This window comes from Megalobrama amblycephala, linkage group LG15 (assembly GCF_018812025.1).
Source record: "Megalobrama amblycephala isolate DHTTF-2021 linkage group LG15, ASM1881202v1, whole genome shotgun sequence".
In the NCBI taxonomy this organism is placed as follows: domain Eukaryota; kingdom Metazoa; phylum Chordata; class Actinopteri; order Cypriniformes; family Xenocyprididae; genus Megalobrama; species Megalobrama amblycephala.
Window position 1 is genome coordinate 13,102,927 of NC_063058.1, and position 18,151 is coordinate 13,121,077.

General features: G+C 36.9%; 1 protein-coding gene across 1 annotated transcript in view; it reads right to left on the reverse strand.

Annotated features, from left to right (window-relative positions):
* The window catches only part of b4galnt4a (beta-1,4-N-acetyl-galactosaminyl transferase 4a), a 211,140-nt gene that overhangs the window by 46,996 nt on the left and 145,993 nt on the right, over positions 1-18,151 (reverse strand). The window contains exon 7 of the mRNA XM_048158247.1: positions 17,085-17,152. Coding sequence (XP_048014204.1) covers positions 17,085-17,152 — 68 coding nt within the window. The remainder of the gene's footprint in view (positions 1-17,084; positions 17,153-18,151) is intronic.

Sequence of the window (18,151 nt, forward strand, 5' to 3'; positions counted from 1 at the left end):
GAGAGGTAAAGAAGAACCCAAAGATCACTGTGGCTGAGCTCCAGAGATGCAGTCGGGAGATGGGAGAAAGTTGTAGAAAGTCAACCATCACTGCAGCCCTCCACCAGCCGGGGCTTTATGGCAGAGTGGCCCGACGGAAGCCTCTCCTCAGTGCAAGACACATGAAAGCCCGCATGGAGTTTGCTAAAAAGCACCTGAAGGACTCCAAGCTGGTGATAAATAAGATTCTCTGGTCTGATGAGACCAAGATAGAACTTTTTGGCATTAATTCTAAGCGGTATGTGTGGAGAAAACCAGGCACTGCTCATCACCTGTCCAATACAGTCCCAACAGTGAAGCATGGTGGTGGCAGCATCATGCTGTGGGGGTGTTTTTCAGCTGCAGGGACAGGACGACTGGTTGCAATCGAGGGAAAGATGAATGCGGCCAAGTACAGGGATATCCTGGAAAATCCTGAAAACCTTCTCCAGAGTGCTCAGGACCTCAGACTGGGTTGAAGGTTTACCTTCCAACAAGACAATGACCCTAAGCACACAGCTAAAATAATGAAGGAGTGGCTTCACAACAACTCCGTGACTGTTCTTGAATGGCCCAGCCAGAGCCCTGACTTAAACCCAATTGAGCATCTCTGGAGAGACCTAAAAATGGCTCTCCACCAACGTTTACCATCCAACCTGACAGAACTGGAGATGATCTGCAAGGAGGAATGGCAGAGGATCCCCAAATCCATGCTTCTACTAAATACTGAGCAAAGGGTCTGAATACTCAGGACCATGTGATATTTCAGTTTTTCTTTTTTAATAAATCTGCAAAAATGTCAACAATTCTGTGTTTTTTCTGTCAATATGGGGTGCTGTGTGTACATTAATGAGGAAAAAAAATGAACTTAAATGATTTTAGCAAATGGCTGCAATATAACAAAGAGTGAAAAATTTAAGTATAAATTAATATAAATTTAAATATATATATATATATATATATATATATATATATATATATATATATATATTTTAATCAAAATATATTTATACACTGATGTTATTAAATACATATTTATCAAAATATGTATCATCAGGCAATTGTTACAGATCCCTTGTCTCCCGGACTCCATTACCCATGATCCTCCTGTTCTCCACACCTGCACTCACTTCCCTCGTCTTCTCCTCCTCATCACGGATTGCCTGCACCTGTTCCTGATCATCAGCACACCCTTTATATTGGACTCACTCCCTTCACTCCTTGTCTGTCCTATTGTTAAACTAACGTGTATTGTGTGTAAATCTCTCCTTCGTTTGATTAAAGTACCCTGCATTGTGGATATCCGTGTATGCTTCATCTCTACTACACCAGTACCGTAACAGCAATTGCCTGAAAACAAATTTAAATGACACTCTGAGATACAGTAAGACTGGCACTAAGGGGTCTCGTACCCTCATAATTTAAATACTGCAGTAATGTACTGTAAAATTATTGAAAGAAAGGAAACCATCATTTAAACTAGAAAGAGATGAAGAGACAGAAATGAGAATCTGATAAAGTGTGTTGAGTGAATGAGAAAAACAGGAAGTGTGATAAAGTCTGCGGTAAAAGTAGAAAATAGACCCTCTCAGAGGGAAAAGGTGAAATTCTCAAGAGCGAGAGTGGGCCGAGAGCTCTCAGATTGAGAATTACGGTCGGAGGAGGGTGTCGTTGACAGTGCAATTTCCTCGACTTCACACCGACTGATTCGCTCTGCCCGTCTTATATTCCACACTACAATCAATCACAGCAGGTGTGCCGGCATCGTGCCAAAACAAAGAGGACCTTCATAAAGTAGAGTGGAATGCAGGAAATAGGAAGATCTTTCACTGTTCTGTTCTGAAACCTATAGTGAGCTTCCCAGCTAGGCAACATTTTTAGGCCTCACCATCAAAAAGGCTTTAAACTATAAAAAGTCTAAGGCCAAGTTTATTATTAATCCTTAGAAAAAGGCAATCCTAGAACACATATACGAGAAGGTAAATTTTTCATCCAAGACTCCAGAGTAAAAGGAAGTAGAATTAATTCAGTACTTCAGTAACTTCACCTTCAATGTACAGGATTTTTGAGAAAGGGTGACAAATTTTAACAGATTTTGCATCACTGGTCATGTGAATTCACTGCATTAAACAATGGTTTGAAAGTGGATTCTAAACCATTAACAACAGATCTTTTTCAGCCCAAGAAATGTCACCCAAATTTCACTAATGTGACCACACCTTTACTCAGTATGTGTGCTATGTATTTTTTATGCTTCGTAATATACTGAACTGTAAGCTTAGCAACAATTCTAACATCATGCTGACTGAACACAACATAACACACCTATAGAATCTCCATTAATGTATTTTAAGTGATAACATGAAAGTCTACAATGAGATACAGTACAATGTTTTACAGTTTTTAGCTAATGCTAGGGAGTTAACTAATGCTGCGTTTAACGAATCAGAATTTGGATTTTCTCCACCTCCTACTTGGAAATAACGTCTAGAATGTAGCTTGAAGTCGGACATCAGACCTGTGAACTCGGGGCATATTGATGAACCCCGACCTCAGCGAGATGCGTCATTTGACGTCACTTCCAAGATGGGGGCAAGTTCTGCTTCTGATGAGCATAGCGTGGAGCTAACTTATGTCAAACGTTACAAAAAAAATAAAGCGACAGTTCACCCAAAAATGAAAATTATCCCATGATTTTCTCACCCTCAAGTCATCCTAGGTGAATATGACTTTCTTCTTTCAGATGAACACAATCAGAGTTATATTAAATATATCCTGGCTCTTCCAAGCTTTATAATGGGAGTGAATGGTGCCATTTTATTTTTAAGCTCGACTATGTAAAAACAGTTCAGTGACTATAAACAGCTTTTAACGGATTACATCATTTGCTATTCTTCGTAGGTTCACAGTTCATTATAAACGCTTGGAGTTTACTCTGAATCAGCGTGTAGGACTGTCTCAGAGGTGTGTGTGCGTGTGTGTGTGTGTGTTTGCTCATTCACACATCCAGGAGATGATGAATAGAGCCACAGTCAGGCTGAGAGAGAGAGAGAGCGATATAGAGGACAAGCTCCTAATTGTCTGACTAATTGCAAACTCTGACTCAGTCTCTCAGTAACTGTGTCGAGTCGAGCTCAGACATGAAGATGAATGTGAGGAAGAATCTAACAACCTCATTACCGTCACACTCTGTGCCAACAAGATCTGTCACAAGTCATTTTACTTTATTTTGTTGAACAGAACAACACTTCAGCACAGAAACAAACAGCAAAATGCTTATCTGGTTCCACAACGTGGCTTTGACATCAGAAGCAAGTGACAAAACAGAAAATATACAATACAGCATTTGAGCAAAATGCTCAAACTTCAGATTCTTCTCAAACAGAGCGGGCTAGTGCTTTTGTCAATAATTTAGATGGTCTGATGGGTGCTTCGCCTCCCTTAGCAGGATATGAAAAAATAGCCAGGAAAACACAGTGTCTGTACTGACAGCAAAGTCAGATGGGACCACAGTGCTACTGAAGTCTGACTTCACCAGAGTAGATGCTATTTTTAATTTTAAGGAAAAAAAAAAAAAATATATATATATATATATATATATATATATATATATATATATATATATATATATATATATATATATATATGAAATTAAAAATAGCATCTACTCTGTAAAATTATATATATATATTCTTTGCAATAATTGAATTAATTTATTGAGGCTTTTCATTATAATATCAGGACAACTGTATTATCCTGACATTTCTGACTTTATGCACCCTAAAAGTAAAAATGAATTTTAATTCAAAAAATAAAAATATTCTCGAAATAGAAAAGATGTATTAAAGTTAATGTATGTGAAATTAATTTTAATATATTTTTGAAATAAGTTCATGGAAAGGGACTAGTGACATCAATCCAAAAAAGAAAGTCAAGCAAGCTGAACATCACAAACATATATCAAGATATTAATTAACAATGACTTTAAACAAACTGAAAGCGAGGCTACTGAGTGACAACTTAATTTATAGGCTATATTTGCAGCCGTTACTTGAAACAGCATTGCCCCGTTTGCAAATGTTTTGATTCATAAAGTGATTTGGCAGACCTATACAACAGCGCTGTAGGCCTACAGTATGTATGCTTCATCTGAAATTGAGCTTGAGTTGAATCCAGGCAATTTTATAGACTGACTTGCTTAGGCTTTTAAACACAAGTCATTGCTGCAGTGTTGACACCCTTGACTTTGACTTCATCGTTCTAATGAACTCCACAAAGTCCCGGGCAGCGGCACTATCATTAAGATTCACACAGTTTCAGCTCTGTATATTTGTAGCATGCCGTATTAGTGTGAAGTGCGCGGTTTCTGGGATCTCAGCCACTTCACAGCAGACGTCAGACGGATGTCTCCAGAGAGAGTAGGAGTTCAGAATCCAAGGAGCATCAGCTATCATCAATTAACTGCATTACGGTTTAAACTTAAACAGCTCAGGGTCTCTGTGATCCTTTTGGTCTCTAGATATGGCTCAGATCCCTCTTTCAATGAAGGTCTAAGCGTTTGTCATTTTTATTGTCAATTTAAGACATTAGGGCTGAGGAAAAATATTGATTTTGCAATCCTCATTTGAACAATCCCTACTTAAGTTCTTAAAATCCCAAGGCCTGTTGTTAAAGACGCCCTGTGGTGAAAATCAAGTTTTTAATGTTGTTTATATGTTTATGTGGTGTTTTTAACATGCTTTAAGACAAACCATGTGCAAATTCATAAGTCAACAACATTGCTTAGTATTTAAAACTAGTCTCAAACCCATGGTTTGAAATCGCCAGTGTTTCTGACGTCACAAACTACCTTGTAACCAATCACGTCAATGTACAGGCAGGCTTTTGCATATCATTAATTGGCCGCGCAAGGGAGTCTCAAAAGAAGGTTATCGCACTATATTTTTCTGTTGATTTGAAAAATCTGATAGATTTAGCAATATGGTGGTGTATGATGCATATTATAATGTTATGATGAACTATATGCCTTTCTCCATTGACGTTCTGAGTTGTTCAAAGCGTTTCTAAGGAGGACACTGACTGATAGAAGGCAGCTTTCTGACTCGTGAATGTGAACATGGTTTGAGTAACATTAGCAAACTCATAATTAGCTGATTGATAATGTAGTCAAGCAAAACGCTAATCATATTAATTGCCGTTATGTGTCCGACGTTGTAAAAATGAATACCATTGTGCAGTGTTTACCTCAGTAAGTTGACCGAGTGGATCTCGTCTGAGCTCATGCGAGTGAGTGGAGGCGGGGCTAATTATCATATTCATAGATCTGTGTATATTAAATGAGGCAAGGGTGTAGAGTTACATTCAAGCTATTTTAAGGCATTAAGAATTTTTTTTCACAGGAAAAAAACTTTTAAATAAGTAATTTTGGTGATCAAAGATGAGTTTTAAGTGATAAAATTATTGACTACAGGGGGACTTAAATTTTTTTAATTAATATTTTTGCTAATTATCAAACTAGGTTTCCTGTATCTTTCCACCACCACAAGTTGTGAATGTTTGTTTGCTTTTTGTGAAGTTTAATGTGATGCAATACAAAGACTATGTACCACAAAATAATGGCATAATAATAAAATAATGGTGCATTTCAAGTGAAAGACCAACATACTGTACAACACGACCAATGTAGTGTGATTAAAAAACCAAACACTCTTATAGCCAGAATCAGAAACATACAGTGTGAACAGTATAGTCATGATTCACAAACAAATGACTCTTATGAAATGGTTCTTTTTAGTGAATCAGAAATATACCAAGTGAACAGAGCATTTCTGATTCAAAAACTTGTTACTCATATGAGTTGTTTCGTTTAGCAAATCAGAAATATACCATGTGATAAGAGCAATTCTGATTCACAAACTTGTTATGAGCTGATTCTTTTTTAGTGAATCAGGAATATACAATGGGATCAGAACACTTTTGAGTCTGTTCTTTTAGTGAATCAAAAAACCTACAGAACGACCAGTGTACAGTAGATTGATTCCTAAAACAAATGACTCTTTTGAGTCTGTTCTTTTAGTGAATCAAAAAACCCACAGCACAACCAGTGTACAGTAGATTGATTTCTAAAACAAATGACTCTTTTGAGTCTGTTCTTTTAGTGAATCAAAAAACCCAAAGCACACAACCAGTGTACAGTAGATTGATTCCTAAAACAAATGACTCTTTTGAGTCTGTTCTTTCAGTGAAACAAAAAACCTACAGCAAGACCAGTGTACAGTAGATTGTTTCCCGAAACAAATGACTCTTATGAGTCTGTTCTTTTAGTGAATCAAAAAACCCACAGCACAACCAGTGTACAGTATATTGATTCCCGAAACAAATGACTCTTTTGAGTCTGTTCTTTTAGTGAATCAAAAAACCTACAGCAAGACCAGTGTACAGTAGATTGATTCCCAAATCAAGTGACTCTTATGAGTCTGTTCTTTTAGTGAATCAAAAAACCCACAGCACAACCAGTGTACAGTAGATTGATTCCCGAAACAAATGACTCTTTTGAGTCTGTTCTTTTAGTGAATCAAAAAACCTACAGCAAGACCAGTGTACAGTAGATTGATTCCCAGAACAAATGACTCTTATGAGTCTGTTCTTTCAGTGAATCAGAAAACCTACAGAACGACCAGTGTACAGTAGATTGATTCCCAAAACAATTGACTCTTATGAGTCTGTGCTTTTAGTGAACCAAAAAACCTACAGTATGACCAGTGTACAATAGATGAGTCCTGAATCAAATGACTCTAATGATTCTGTTCTTTTAGCAAATCAAAAAAACATAGAGCACGACCAGTGTACAGTAGATTGACTCCCGAAACAAGAGACTCTTATGAGTCTTTTCCTTTAGTGAATCAAAAAACATTCAGCACGACCAGTGTACAATAGCTTGAGTCCTGAATCAAATGACTCTTATGAATCTGTTCTTTTAGTGAATCAAAAAAACCTACAGCAAGACCAGTGTAAAGTAGATTGATTCCCAAATCAAATGACTCTTATGAGTTCTAATTCTATGGGAATATGGAAGTCCACACTACAACTGTAACGTTGGAATTACTCCCATTTTTTTTTTTTTTTTTTTTTTTTGAGCTGATGAACTCTAAAAACACTGACAGCCAATTAGAGTTTAAAGAACAACATCTGCATGTTCTTATGAACAGAATGTTATCATCAGTCGGTGTGAATGCTAATATAGTTATCATTATAGTTATCGTTACAGTTATCAATCCTGGTGTGAATCAGTCTGAAACACCTCACTATATAATTTACAGCATCAGCAGAGAGAGAATTTCTTTGACATGATACCAAAACAGACACTATAACCAAAATATAGTACCTAAACAAATCACAGTTAAATCACTTGAATCGAACTGAGAGCTTGTGAATCTGATGCAAACTGAATCTCTATCGGTATCCATCCCCACAAGTCATACATTGATGTGGCAGGATTTCCAGGCAAAAATGACACAGCACTTTTGTGGAAATGCCAGACGCCTCATTAATTCTTGAATATGCCAACCTCTCTATCTTTCTGCGGTTAAAGGGCAGAAACAGATCTGTCGTGTTTAGGGGTGAGTCACATCCAGTGGAATCCATCTCTGCATCCTCCCTCCGGTCTTTGCCTTTCGACAGGCATTAAGGCCACCTGGTCTTCCCACACACCATTTGTCCTCCAATCACATCATTATCCAATCACATAAGCAGGACTAATCTAATGGAAGGCCCATCAGAGACTTCATGATTTAGGTCTCATGTTCGTCATCCTTATGATGAAAGTGTCTCTGTTTCCCGTAAAAGTACTTTGAGATGATCAAACTTCTAAGAAGATGAGAACATAGAGGAAGCTTTTAATCTATTTTACGACAAAGTAGAAATGTAGCACTTTTTTTTTTTTTTTAGAAAGGACAAATTAAGTCAAGTTCAAAATGACAATTAGTATTAACTCCGGAAACAAATGACTCTTATGAGTCTGTTCCTTTAGTTATTCAAAAAAGATACAGCATGACCAGTGTACAGTAGACTGATTCCCAAAACAAATGACTCTTATAAGTCTGTTCTTTTAGTGAATCAAAAAACATTCGGAACGACCAGTGTACAGAAGATTGATTCCCAAATCAATTGACTCTTATGAGTCTGTTCTTTTAGTGAATCAAAAAACATTCAGAACGACCAGTGTGCAGTAGATTGATTCCCAAAACAAATGACTCTTATGAGTCTGTTCTTTTAGTGAATCAAAAAACATTCAGAACGACCAGTGTACAGTAGATTGATTCCCAAAACAAATGACTCTTATGAGTCTGTTCTTTTAGTGAATCAAAAAACATTCAGAACGACCAGTGTACAGTAGATTGATTCCCGAAACAAATGACTCTTATGAGTCTGTTCTTTTAGTGAATCAAAAAAGATACAGCATAACCAGTGTACAGTAGATTGATTCCCAAAACAAATGACTCGGAGTCTGTTCTTTTAGTGAATCAAATGACTCTTATGAGTCTGTTCTTTTAGTGAATCAAAAACATTCAGAACGACCAGTGTACAGAAGATTAATTCCCAAATCAATTGACTCTTATGAGTCTGTTCCTTTAGTGAATCAAAAAACCTACAGCATGACCAGTGTACAGTAGATTGATTCCCAAAACAATTGACTCTTATGAGTCTGTTCTTTTAGTGAACCAAAAAACCTACAGTACGACCAGTGTACAGTAGATTGACTCCCGAAACAAGTGACTCTTATGAGTCTTTTTCTTTAGTGAATCAAAAAACATTTAGCACGACCAGTGTACAATAGCTTGAGTCCTGAATCAAATGACTCTAATGATTGTGTTCTTTTAGCGAATCAAAAAATATACAGCACGACCAGTGTTCAGTAGATTGATTCCCAAAACAAATGACTCTTGAGTCTGTTCTTTTAGTGAATCAAAAAACATTCAGAACGACCAATGTACAGTAGATTGATTCCCAAATCAATTGACTCTTGAGTCTGTTCCTTTAGTGAATCAAAAAAACTACAGCATGACCAGTGTACAGTAGATTGACTCCTGAAACAAATGACTCTTATGAGTCTGTTCCTTCAGTGAATCAAAAAAACATTCAGCACGACCAGTGTACAGTAGATTGATTCCCAAACCAATTGACTCTTATGAGTCTGTTCTTTTAGTGAACCAAAAATCCTACGGTACGACCAGTGTACAGTAGATTGACTCCCGAAACAAGTGACTCTTATGAGTCTTTTCCTTTAGTGAATCAAAAAACAGCACAACCAGTGTACAATAGCTTGAGTCCTGAATCAAATGACTCTAATGATTCTGTTCTTTTAGCAAATCAAAAAATATACAGCACAACCAGTGTTCAGTAGATTGATTCCCAAAACAAATGACTCTTCTGAGTCTGTTCTTTTAGTGAATCAAACAACCTACAGCACCACCAGTATTTTTATGCTGAGTATCAAGTTGTAAGCTAATTCATGATTGATTCTCGAAACAAATGACTGTTTTGAGTCTGTTCTTTTAGTGTATCAAAAAACATATAGCACAACCAGTGTACAGTATGTTGTTAATCTCCATGTTGTAATAACGTGGTGTGAACATATAGAAAGTAAATAGTTTTTTCTCAGAAAAGATGTTTCAAGAAACAGCTCTTGTTTATGCAGGTTGGAGTTCTTCAGCATAAAAGCATTTACTCAGCTCAACTCGACATAACCAGGCGAGTGCACTCTGAATGGATGCTGGCGGAGAAGTCTGTCTTTTCTTGCGTTTGCTAGATGCGCCGTTAGATAAGATGCCTTATCTAATCAATGCTTTGTAAGGGTGGAAAAGACTCATGTCTGCTTCTACAGGATGAACTATCCTGCTTAAAAAGCAAAGTGCTTAACCTCCGATCAATACACATCATTCCCCTTCTCTTTCTCTATATCTCAAACTCAATAACGGCATTGATTTATGATCAGGGTAATCATGATAAACGGCGTTACAAAAAGTCTTAACAATGCCTACACATTTGTCTTTTTTCACTCTCGCTGGTTCACTCACGCTTTGTGTTATTGAGATAATAGCTCTATTACAAAAAATAGGACATGAAGGTTTGTCTAAAAAGTATGAAGAAATTATGCCCTCTAAGATACCTTGTAAATTTTAAGGCATTGCATTTATCATTCACAGAAAATGCAGTCCCAGAATGCACTGCGATGAGCTCAATGGAAAAGTCTGTTGATATGTATTTTATTCAAGTATTATAAAGAAAAATCAAATCAAAACAAATGACTTATTTTTACTTCAATGTTGCCTGTGCTATGCATTTTTATGCTTCGAGTATCAAGTTGTTATGGCAGTGTTCAAAATTCAAACTCAACTGGACTCGATTGTGGTTCGAGTTTACTGTGCACTTCACAAGCAAAACATATTGTTGTTAGCTTAGCATCATGCTAAATAAACCTCAACTGGAATCAATTGGGGTTCGAGTTTACTGTGCACTTCACATGCAAAACATCTTGTTGTTAGCTTAGCATTGTGTTAAATAAACCTCAACTGGAATCAATTGGGGTTTGAGTTTACTGTGCACTTCACAAGCAAAACATATTGTTGTTAGCTTAGCATTGTGTTAAATAAACCTCAACTGGACTCGATTGTGGTTCGAGTTTACTGAGCACTTCACATGCAAAACATCTTGTTGTTAGCTTTACATTATGCTAAATAAACCTCAACTGAAATCAATTGGGGTTCGAGTTTACTGAGCACTTCACATGCAAAACATCTTGTTGTTAGCTTAGCATTTTGCTAAATAAACCTCAACTGCAATCAATTGGGGTTCGAGTTTACTGTGCACTTCACAAGCAAAACATCTTGTTGTTAGCTTAGCATTGTACTAAATAAACCTCAAATGGAATTAATTGTGGTTCATGTTTACTGTGCACTTCATAAGCAAAGCATCTTGTTGTTAGCTTAGCATTGTGTTAAGTAAACCTCAAGTGGAATCAATTGGGGTTCGAGTTTACTGTGCACTTCACAAGCAAAACATATTGTTGTTAGCTTAGCATTGTACTAAACAAACCTCAACTGCAATCAATTGGGGTTCGAGTTTACTGTGCACTTCACATGCAAAACATCTTGTTAGCTTAGCATCACGCCACACATCACGTTCTCACACAGTGAAAAATACATTGCGGAGCAAAGAGGACAGTGCCAATGTGCCAACAGACAAGACAAAACAGGTTACTTTTGGTATGAAACAAACAAATTCTCAGCTTTCAAATATTGTAATTTTTTAAAAGAATTTCAAACAATAAATACCATTTTGTGTCTCTTTAAAGGATTAGTTCACTTTCAAATAAAATTTTCCTGATAATTTACTCACCCCCATGTCATCCAAGATGTTCATGTCCTTCTCTCTTCAGTCGAAAAGAAATTAAGGTTTTTGATGAAAACATTACAGGATTTTTCTCCATTTAGTGGACTTCAATGGACTCCACTGTTGAAGGTCAAAATTACATTTCCAGTGCAGCTTCAAAGTCCTACGCCTTCCCTATTCTACTTACAAAAAAAATGGAACTGGCGCTGCGTTCGTTCCGTAAGTTGAATAGGGAAGGTGTAGGACATACAGCGTAAGCTTTTTGAAGAATACACAAGTGCAGTTTTTGCGGAACCACTTGGAAGACGATCATTTGTTTATATAAAGCATATAAATTTACATTTTTTTCGAAAATGACTTCAAATTTTTTTCGAGAATGTCTGGTATCGTTTAAAGCCCTTTGAAGCTGCACTGAAACTGTAATTTTGACCTTCAACCGTTTGGAGGCCATTGAAGTCCAGTATAAGGAGAATAATCCTGGAATGTTTTCATAAAAAACCTTAACTTATTTTCGATTGAAGAAAGAAGGACATGGACATCTTGGATGACATGGGGGTGAGTAAATTATCAGGAAAATTTTATTTGAAAGTGAACTAATCCTTTAATGTGCCTTGACAGACCGCTGATTGCGACCCCCCCAAAATAGGTTATCCCCAGGATATGCATGTGTATTATTACTGTTTTGTATATTGTCTTTTGTATTGTATACTGTTGTATGCATGCCTTATAATTAAACTATTAGATAATGTAACCTTCTTGGTATTAAAAATAATCCTCGTTTAACTCTCAACGTACATTTTATGCTTGTTGTATTAATCAGAGTTTGACTGGGTAAACCCAGCCTGATCTGCCGGCGATTCGATTTCGCCCGTCAACTCAGTCTGGAAACCCGTACATTCATTTCTACTGCTTCTGTTACACTTTTGCGGGAACCAATCACAGACTGGCTTTATCCACCTTGCTCACTATTGGCGGGTATAACACGATGACGATAGAGAAGCGACGGCAAGCACAACCGTCAATCCAATTCCTTTTAACCTCTCGACGATGCTGAATGACTTCTTTAGTTTAGCAAACAAATCGCTCGAGTGGGTGTAAATACCACTCACTTTCATGTTTTTTTTTTTTTGCACAACCTGCAAAAATCATTGCTGCTTCTGCAAACCGCTGATCAATGCTACAAACCAATACAAACTAAGCCTGTCTGGAGTTTTCGCGTCGCTCTGCAAAGTACGTCACCCGGATCGTTGATCTGATTGGTTGAAGGACTATCCAATAATTATTGAATAATTATTCAATAATGAATAATGCTCGTTGATCACGCCTCTTGTGCAGTAGAAAATACATAGCAAACTCCCCAGACCAATGTTCAATTTTAAATTGAGCTTGATCTGGTGATAGCCAGACAAAATCAGAGTATAAAGGGACACAAAACTGCCAGCCCACTCTGATCAAGCAAATGAGATTCTTCCAAACAAAGAAACTTTTACAGCTTGAAACTGCACCCTCTTCATTGGTCAAGCCAAATTTGAAAGTTGTGACCTCTTCAGAAGTTAAAAGGACATCATCTCAGAGACCCTCAGGCTCTTTTTGTTGTCGTTTGTGTGGAAAAGAGTCGAGACATCCGGTCTGACCGCAATGCCACGGGACCTCCCAGTGCCAGTGGGACCTCAAATGTACAACAAGCCATGTTGCCACTTTCTGCCTGGGAGAGAAAACTCTTCCAATAACAACCGAGTCAGACTAAAGTTCATTCTTCTTCACTCAACCCGAAAAAACCTGACTGCACCACAATCAAACTACTGAACCATCAAGACTTTCTTCTGAGACTGCATATCCGGACACTCGTTCAAAGGCATAGTGCAAGTATCGTACATTCAACTAGAGGTTTAGTATAAGATGTAGACCCCTTGTTAGCAAGGGAAACTTGCGGGTTTGGGGTCAGGTTCGGATTAATGTTTCATGAATAGCTTCGGGTTCGGGTCAGGATTGTTACTAAGAAAAACTATATAGTTGATAGACGATTAATACTGAATGTTTGTTGGACAAACAGGTTTACTGATTTTAATATTAATTCTGCTACATCAATTTCTATTAACTAATCCAAATATTTATAACTAATTATAATGAGTTATAACCTTATAGGATGGCAGTGAAAATCATATGGACAAAACAATGCAGCTGATTTTATTACACTGGCTGATATTCATCATGAACTGGGTTGTTCTGTGATATCTAATCTGAGGCTAATTATGGATCTCCTTGATTAAAATAAAAGTAATTAAGACATTATTAGTGAGCACCAGTCATAGATAAGCCTTGTAATTCATAGCACACATCACAAGAGATGAACAAAGAATCCTTGGTCTTATGGCAAACATTAGCAGCAAGTTTATTATAATAAAAGATTTCATGTTGGCAAATTTGCTTTTAATCATCTCAAAATCTGCTTAGTGTTTTAGTCTGTTTTCTTGCCTCCACTTTGACTTTCTTAAACATCTCCATTCAGTCTTCATTAAAAAAATACTACCAGAAGGTGCAGAATGAGGGTTAAATGCTGTGTTTTTACTCAGGTCTGGGATCATAGTGTCATTCCCAAGGGTGCACTTCCTCCATACAGGCCCACATCAAGGGCAGTAATAGGTGAAAGATTTACACACGAGAACACTGGATGAATAATGCAGAAAAATCAAATGCTCTTTACAGCCAGCGGTCAAGAGCAGGTGAGGTGTGCTGTGTTCCAGAGGTACAGTTGTGCAGGAAAAAAAAAAAAAAAATGCATTTTTGTTTTTGTTTTTTGGAATATAAAAATAAAATTGTGGTATAGTGTGGACAAAATGTCAGAATATTTTTGTGTAATTTGTATGTTTTTGTTTGTTTGATTGTTTTCACTTGAAAATGTCATTTATTTGAAATGTATAGATCTGATAATATAAAATATTTAAATAATATATTGTACTGTCTGGGAGTAAGATTTTTTAATGTATTTCAAAGAAGTCTAATATGTAAAACAATTGAAAGAGGGGGAAACTCACTTTATGAAATAAATGTTTTTCTCCAATACATGTTTGCCACAATTATTGGCACCCCTAGAAATTCTTATGAGAAAAATATCACTGAAGTATATTCCCATTCATATTTACATTTTTTAGCACATCAGGGTGACTAGGAGCATGGAATTGTGCAGCCATGATTTCCTGTTCCACAGGAGTACAAATATGAGGAAACACAAAGGCCAAATTCCCGTAATCATTCATCACAATGAGAAAAACCAAAGAATATAGTTCTGATGTGCAGCAAAAGATCGTTGAGCTTCACAAAATAGAAAGAGGCTGTAAGAAAATAGCTAAAGCATTGAAAATCCCCATTTCCACTATCATGGCAATAATTAAGAAGTTTCAATCAACTAAAGATGTTACAAATCTGCCTGGAAGAGGACGTGTGTCTAAATCGTCCTAATGCACAGTGAGGAGGAGAGTTTGAGTGGACAAAGACTCTCCAAGGATCACAGCTGGAGAATTGCAGAGATTAGTTGAGTCTTGAGTCTCAGAAAGCCTAAAAAATGATCAAACAGCACCTACTTCATCAAAAGTTGTTTTAAGAAAAATCCTCTGCTCTTATCCAAAAACAATCTCCAGCATATTCAGTTGTCAGACAAGACTGGAACTTCAAATGGGACCGGCTTCTATGGTTGGTTGAAACAAAAAAAAATGAGCTTTTTGGCAGCAAACCCACCAGATGGGTTTGGTGCACACATGGATAAAAAGTACCCTATGCCCACGGTTAAATCTACTGCTGGATCTTTAATGTTGTGGGCCTATTTTTCTGCTGGAGGTCCTGGACATCTTGTTCAGATACATGGCATCATGGATTCTAGCAAATACCAACAGATAAAAAATCAAAACCTGACCGCTTCTGCTAGAAATCTTATAATGGGCAGTGGTTGGAACTTCCATCAGGACAATGATCCAAAACAAACATCAAAACCAACACAAAAATGGGTCACTGAGCACAAAATGAAGCTTCTGCCATGGCCATCTCAGTCCTCTGACCTGAACCCTAAAGAAAATGAGTGGAGTGAACTGAAGAGAAGAAGCACCAACATGGAGCTGGAATCTGAAGGATCTGGAGAGATTCTGCATGAAGGAATGATCTCTGATCTCTTGTCAGGTGTTCTCCAAACTCATCAGGCATTATAGGTGAAGACTCAGCGCTGTTATCTTGGCAAAAGGAGGTTGCAAAAAGTTTTGAATAAAAGGGTGCCAATAATTGTGGCCAACGTGTTTTGGAGAAAAACATTTATTTCATAATGTGATTTTCACTTTTAATTCTTTTCTTGCAATGAAATGTTATAATTTTGTGAATTTTTTGAATGAAAGATCAAAAGGATAAACAATGCAGATTTATTTTCACAGCCGCCTTTGCTCATAATTACTAAGGGTGCCAATAATTGTGGAGGGCACTGTGTATATATATATATATATATATATATATATATATATATATATATATATATATATATATATATGAAGACTTCAGATGCAAAAGCCTCTAAGTGCCATCTGAAATTTTCTTCTAAAATGAGCATTTTTATCAAGCTTGTATGTTTAAGTTTAGTTATTTCACTTTAATGGCAATTAATAGGTCCTTTTCATTGCCATTATAGTTAAATAATTGAACATAAACATACAAGCTTGATAAAAACGCTCATTTTAGAAGAAAATTTCAGATGGCACTTAGAGGCTTTTGCATCTGAAGTCTTCATATATGTATATACACACACACACACACACACACACACACACACACACGTTTTTTTCCCCGTAATTAATTAATCTAATCCACAGCCCTAATATATATATATATATATACCCCAGATGTCTAATATCCTGTACTTACAAACTGAAATGGAATTCCTAAATATAATGGCTTAAATCATCTAGGCAGAGCATTATCTACTAGAGAGCAAATCTAAAAAGGTGTCTCTGTGGTTACTATCTATACACTCAGGTTCATGAAATGAGGCTGGATTAGTTTATGCATTATTAAATACACTCAAGATAAAGGCCAGGCTATGGATCACTTTACAGCCATATGGAAACAAACCCACTGCTAATTCCAGCAGATCCATTTAAAGCCATTATTAATGGCGCATTAGTGTAGAGTGCCGAATTTAAATGGTTTGCTGGCTGTAGCCAGCTTTTTATGGAAATACTAGAAATACGATATGCTAATCGACCGTTCATATACTGCTGATTTGAAGCGGAAAAGGTGTTTCTATCTTAGAAGCGACACAGCTCTTTCTTCGACGTGATATTTAAATCACAGAAGTTGTACGGCTGTAAATGATGTGAGTGCTTTGAGCGGAGCAGAGAAAGGCGATCATTAAAAGCCCGATCAGATAAAGGCCAGCAATTTCCTCCAATTACCAACCCAATCAACACCATCAGGGGTAAAATAACTGCATCAATAGACATGAGTGTGGGCGGTTTGTTTACAAAGGAGGAAATTGAGGCCCTTGATTGGACAATAAAACAGGAAGTGAAACACAGAAACATACACAGTATACACATTTGTGTACTAATGACCAAAATTTGCACAATATACCCAAGTATGTTGTGCAGTTTCCAACAATGCTTTAGACACATGAAAATGACAAAAAATTATGTACTTACTGCACAGACTTGGATGCCTGAGACCTGAACTTGGTAAACTCTCCTGGAGCAGTCCACTCAGATCCCAGCTGAAACACAGAACAGGATTTCTTGATTATTAATGTTGTAATGCATGGATCACGGAACGTACCAAAAGAAGGGGGGGCCCGGGAGGGGGTGGTAATAGAGGGGCGTGGTTTGCAGAACTTCGCACAGTGGATGAGAAGTGCCACGTTTTAACCCTTAAATGCATACCTCGGGTCTTTAGTGACCCGGGACGTCATTCACTATCCTCCTCCTCGTTCATTTTTTAAAGTTAGACATCAACCTTCTTGGTATTCCTCAATCAATTCATTATAAAGAATATAACAAGAAAAAAATCATAAAATTATAAAAGAATGCCTATTTTTGTATTCATTTTTTGTAAAAATTGTATAGGGTCGCAAACGACCCGAGGTGTGTATGAGTGTACACATTTTTTCTGCACAACAATAATTGAATCTTAGATGACGGAATAAGTGCAATTCACCTTTATTCCACAAGGTGGCAATGTCTGATACACAATGCTGAAGTGACGACTCATTTAGACAGAAAACGAAATAATAAGAGAAACATGAAATGGCTCAGCAATTTACTGCAGAACAAGTACTGAACGCAATCAAATATGACTGTGACTGTTACAGGATGAATCTGATGAAGCTGTTAGTGATCGAAATATTGATTTTGAAGATGTTGAAAATTATATAGTTTTGAGAATACGTTTGAGATCGCGAACGGGCTCATATTCGTGAACTCAAACATAAAACTAGCCCATTATTTGCTGAATTTACTGGGAAATGAGCTCTGACGAGGACAGTGATGATGGCATAAAACATCTGCTCAAACAGAGCCCTTTCAAGCTCCAAAAGGTAACAAAATACAATTTATTTTATTCTTCTGTAATTGTTACTCTAATATCAGAGGAGTTTTATATCATCGTGACAGGTAGAGATCCTTCCGTGTTAGATATAGATCCGGGTCAATAAAGACCCGAATATGTAAGAATGATTGGCGAAACAGTCATGCATTTAAGGGTTAAATAAGAAAAA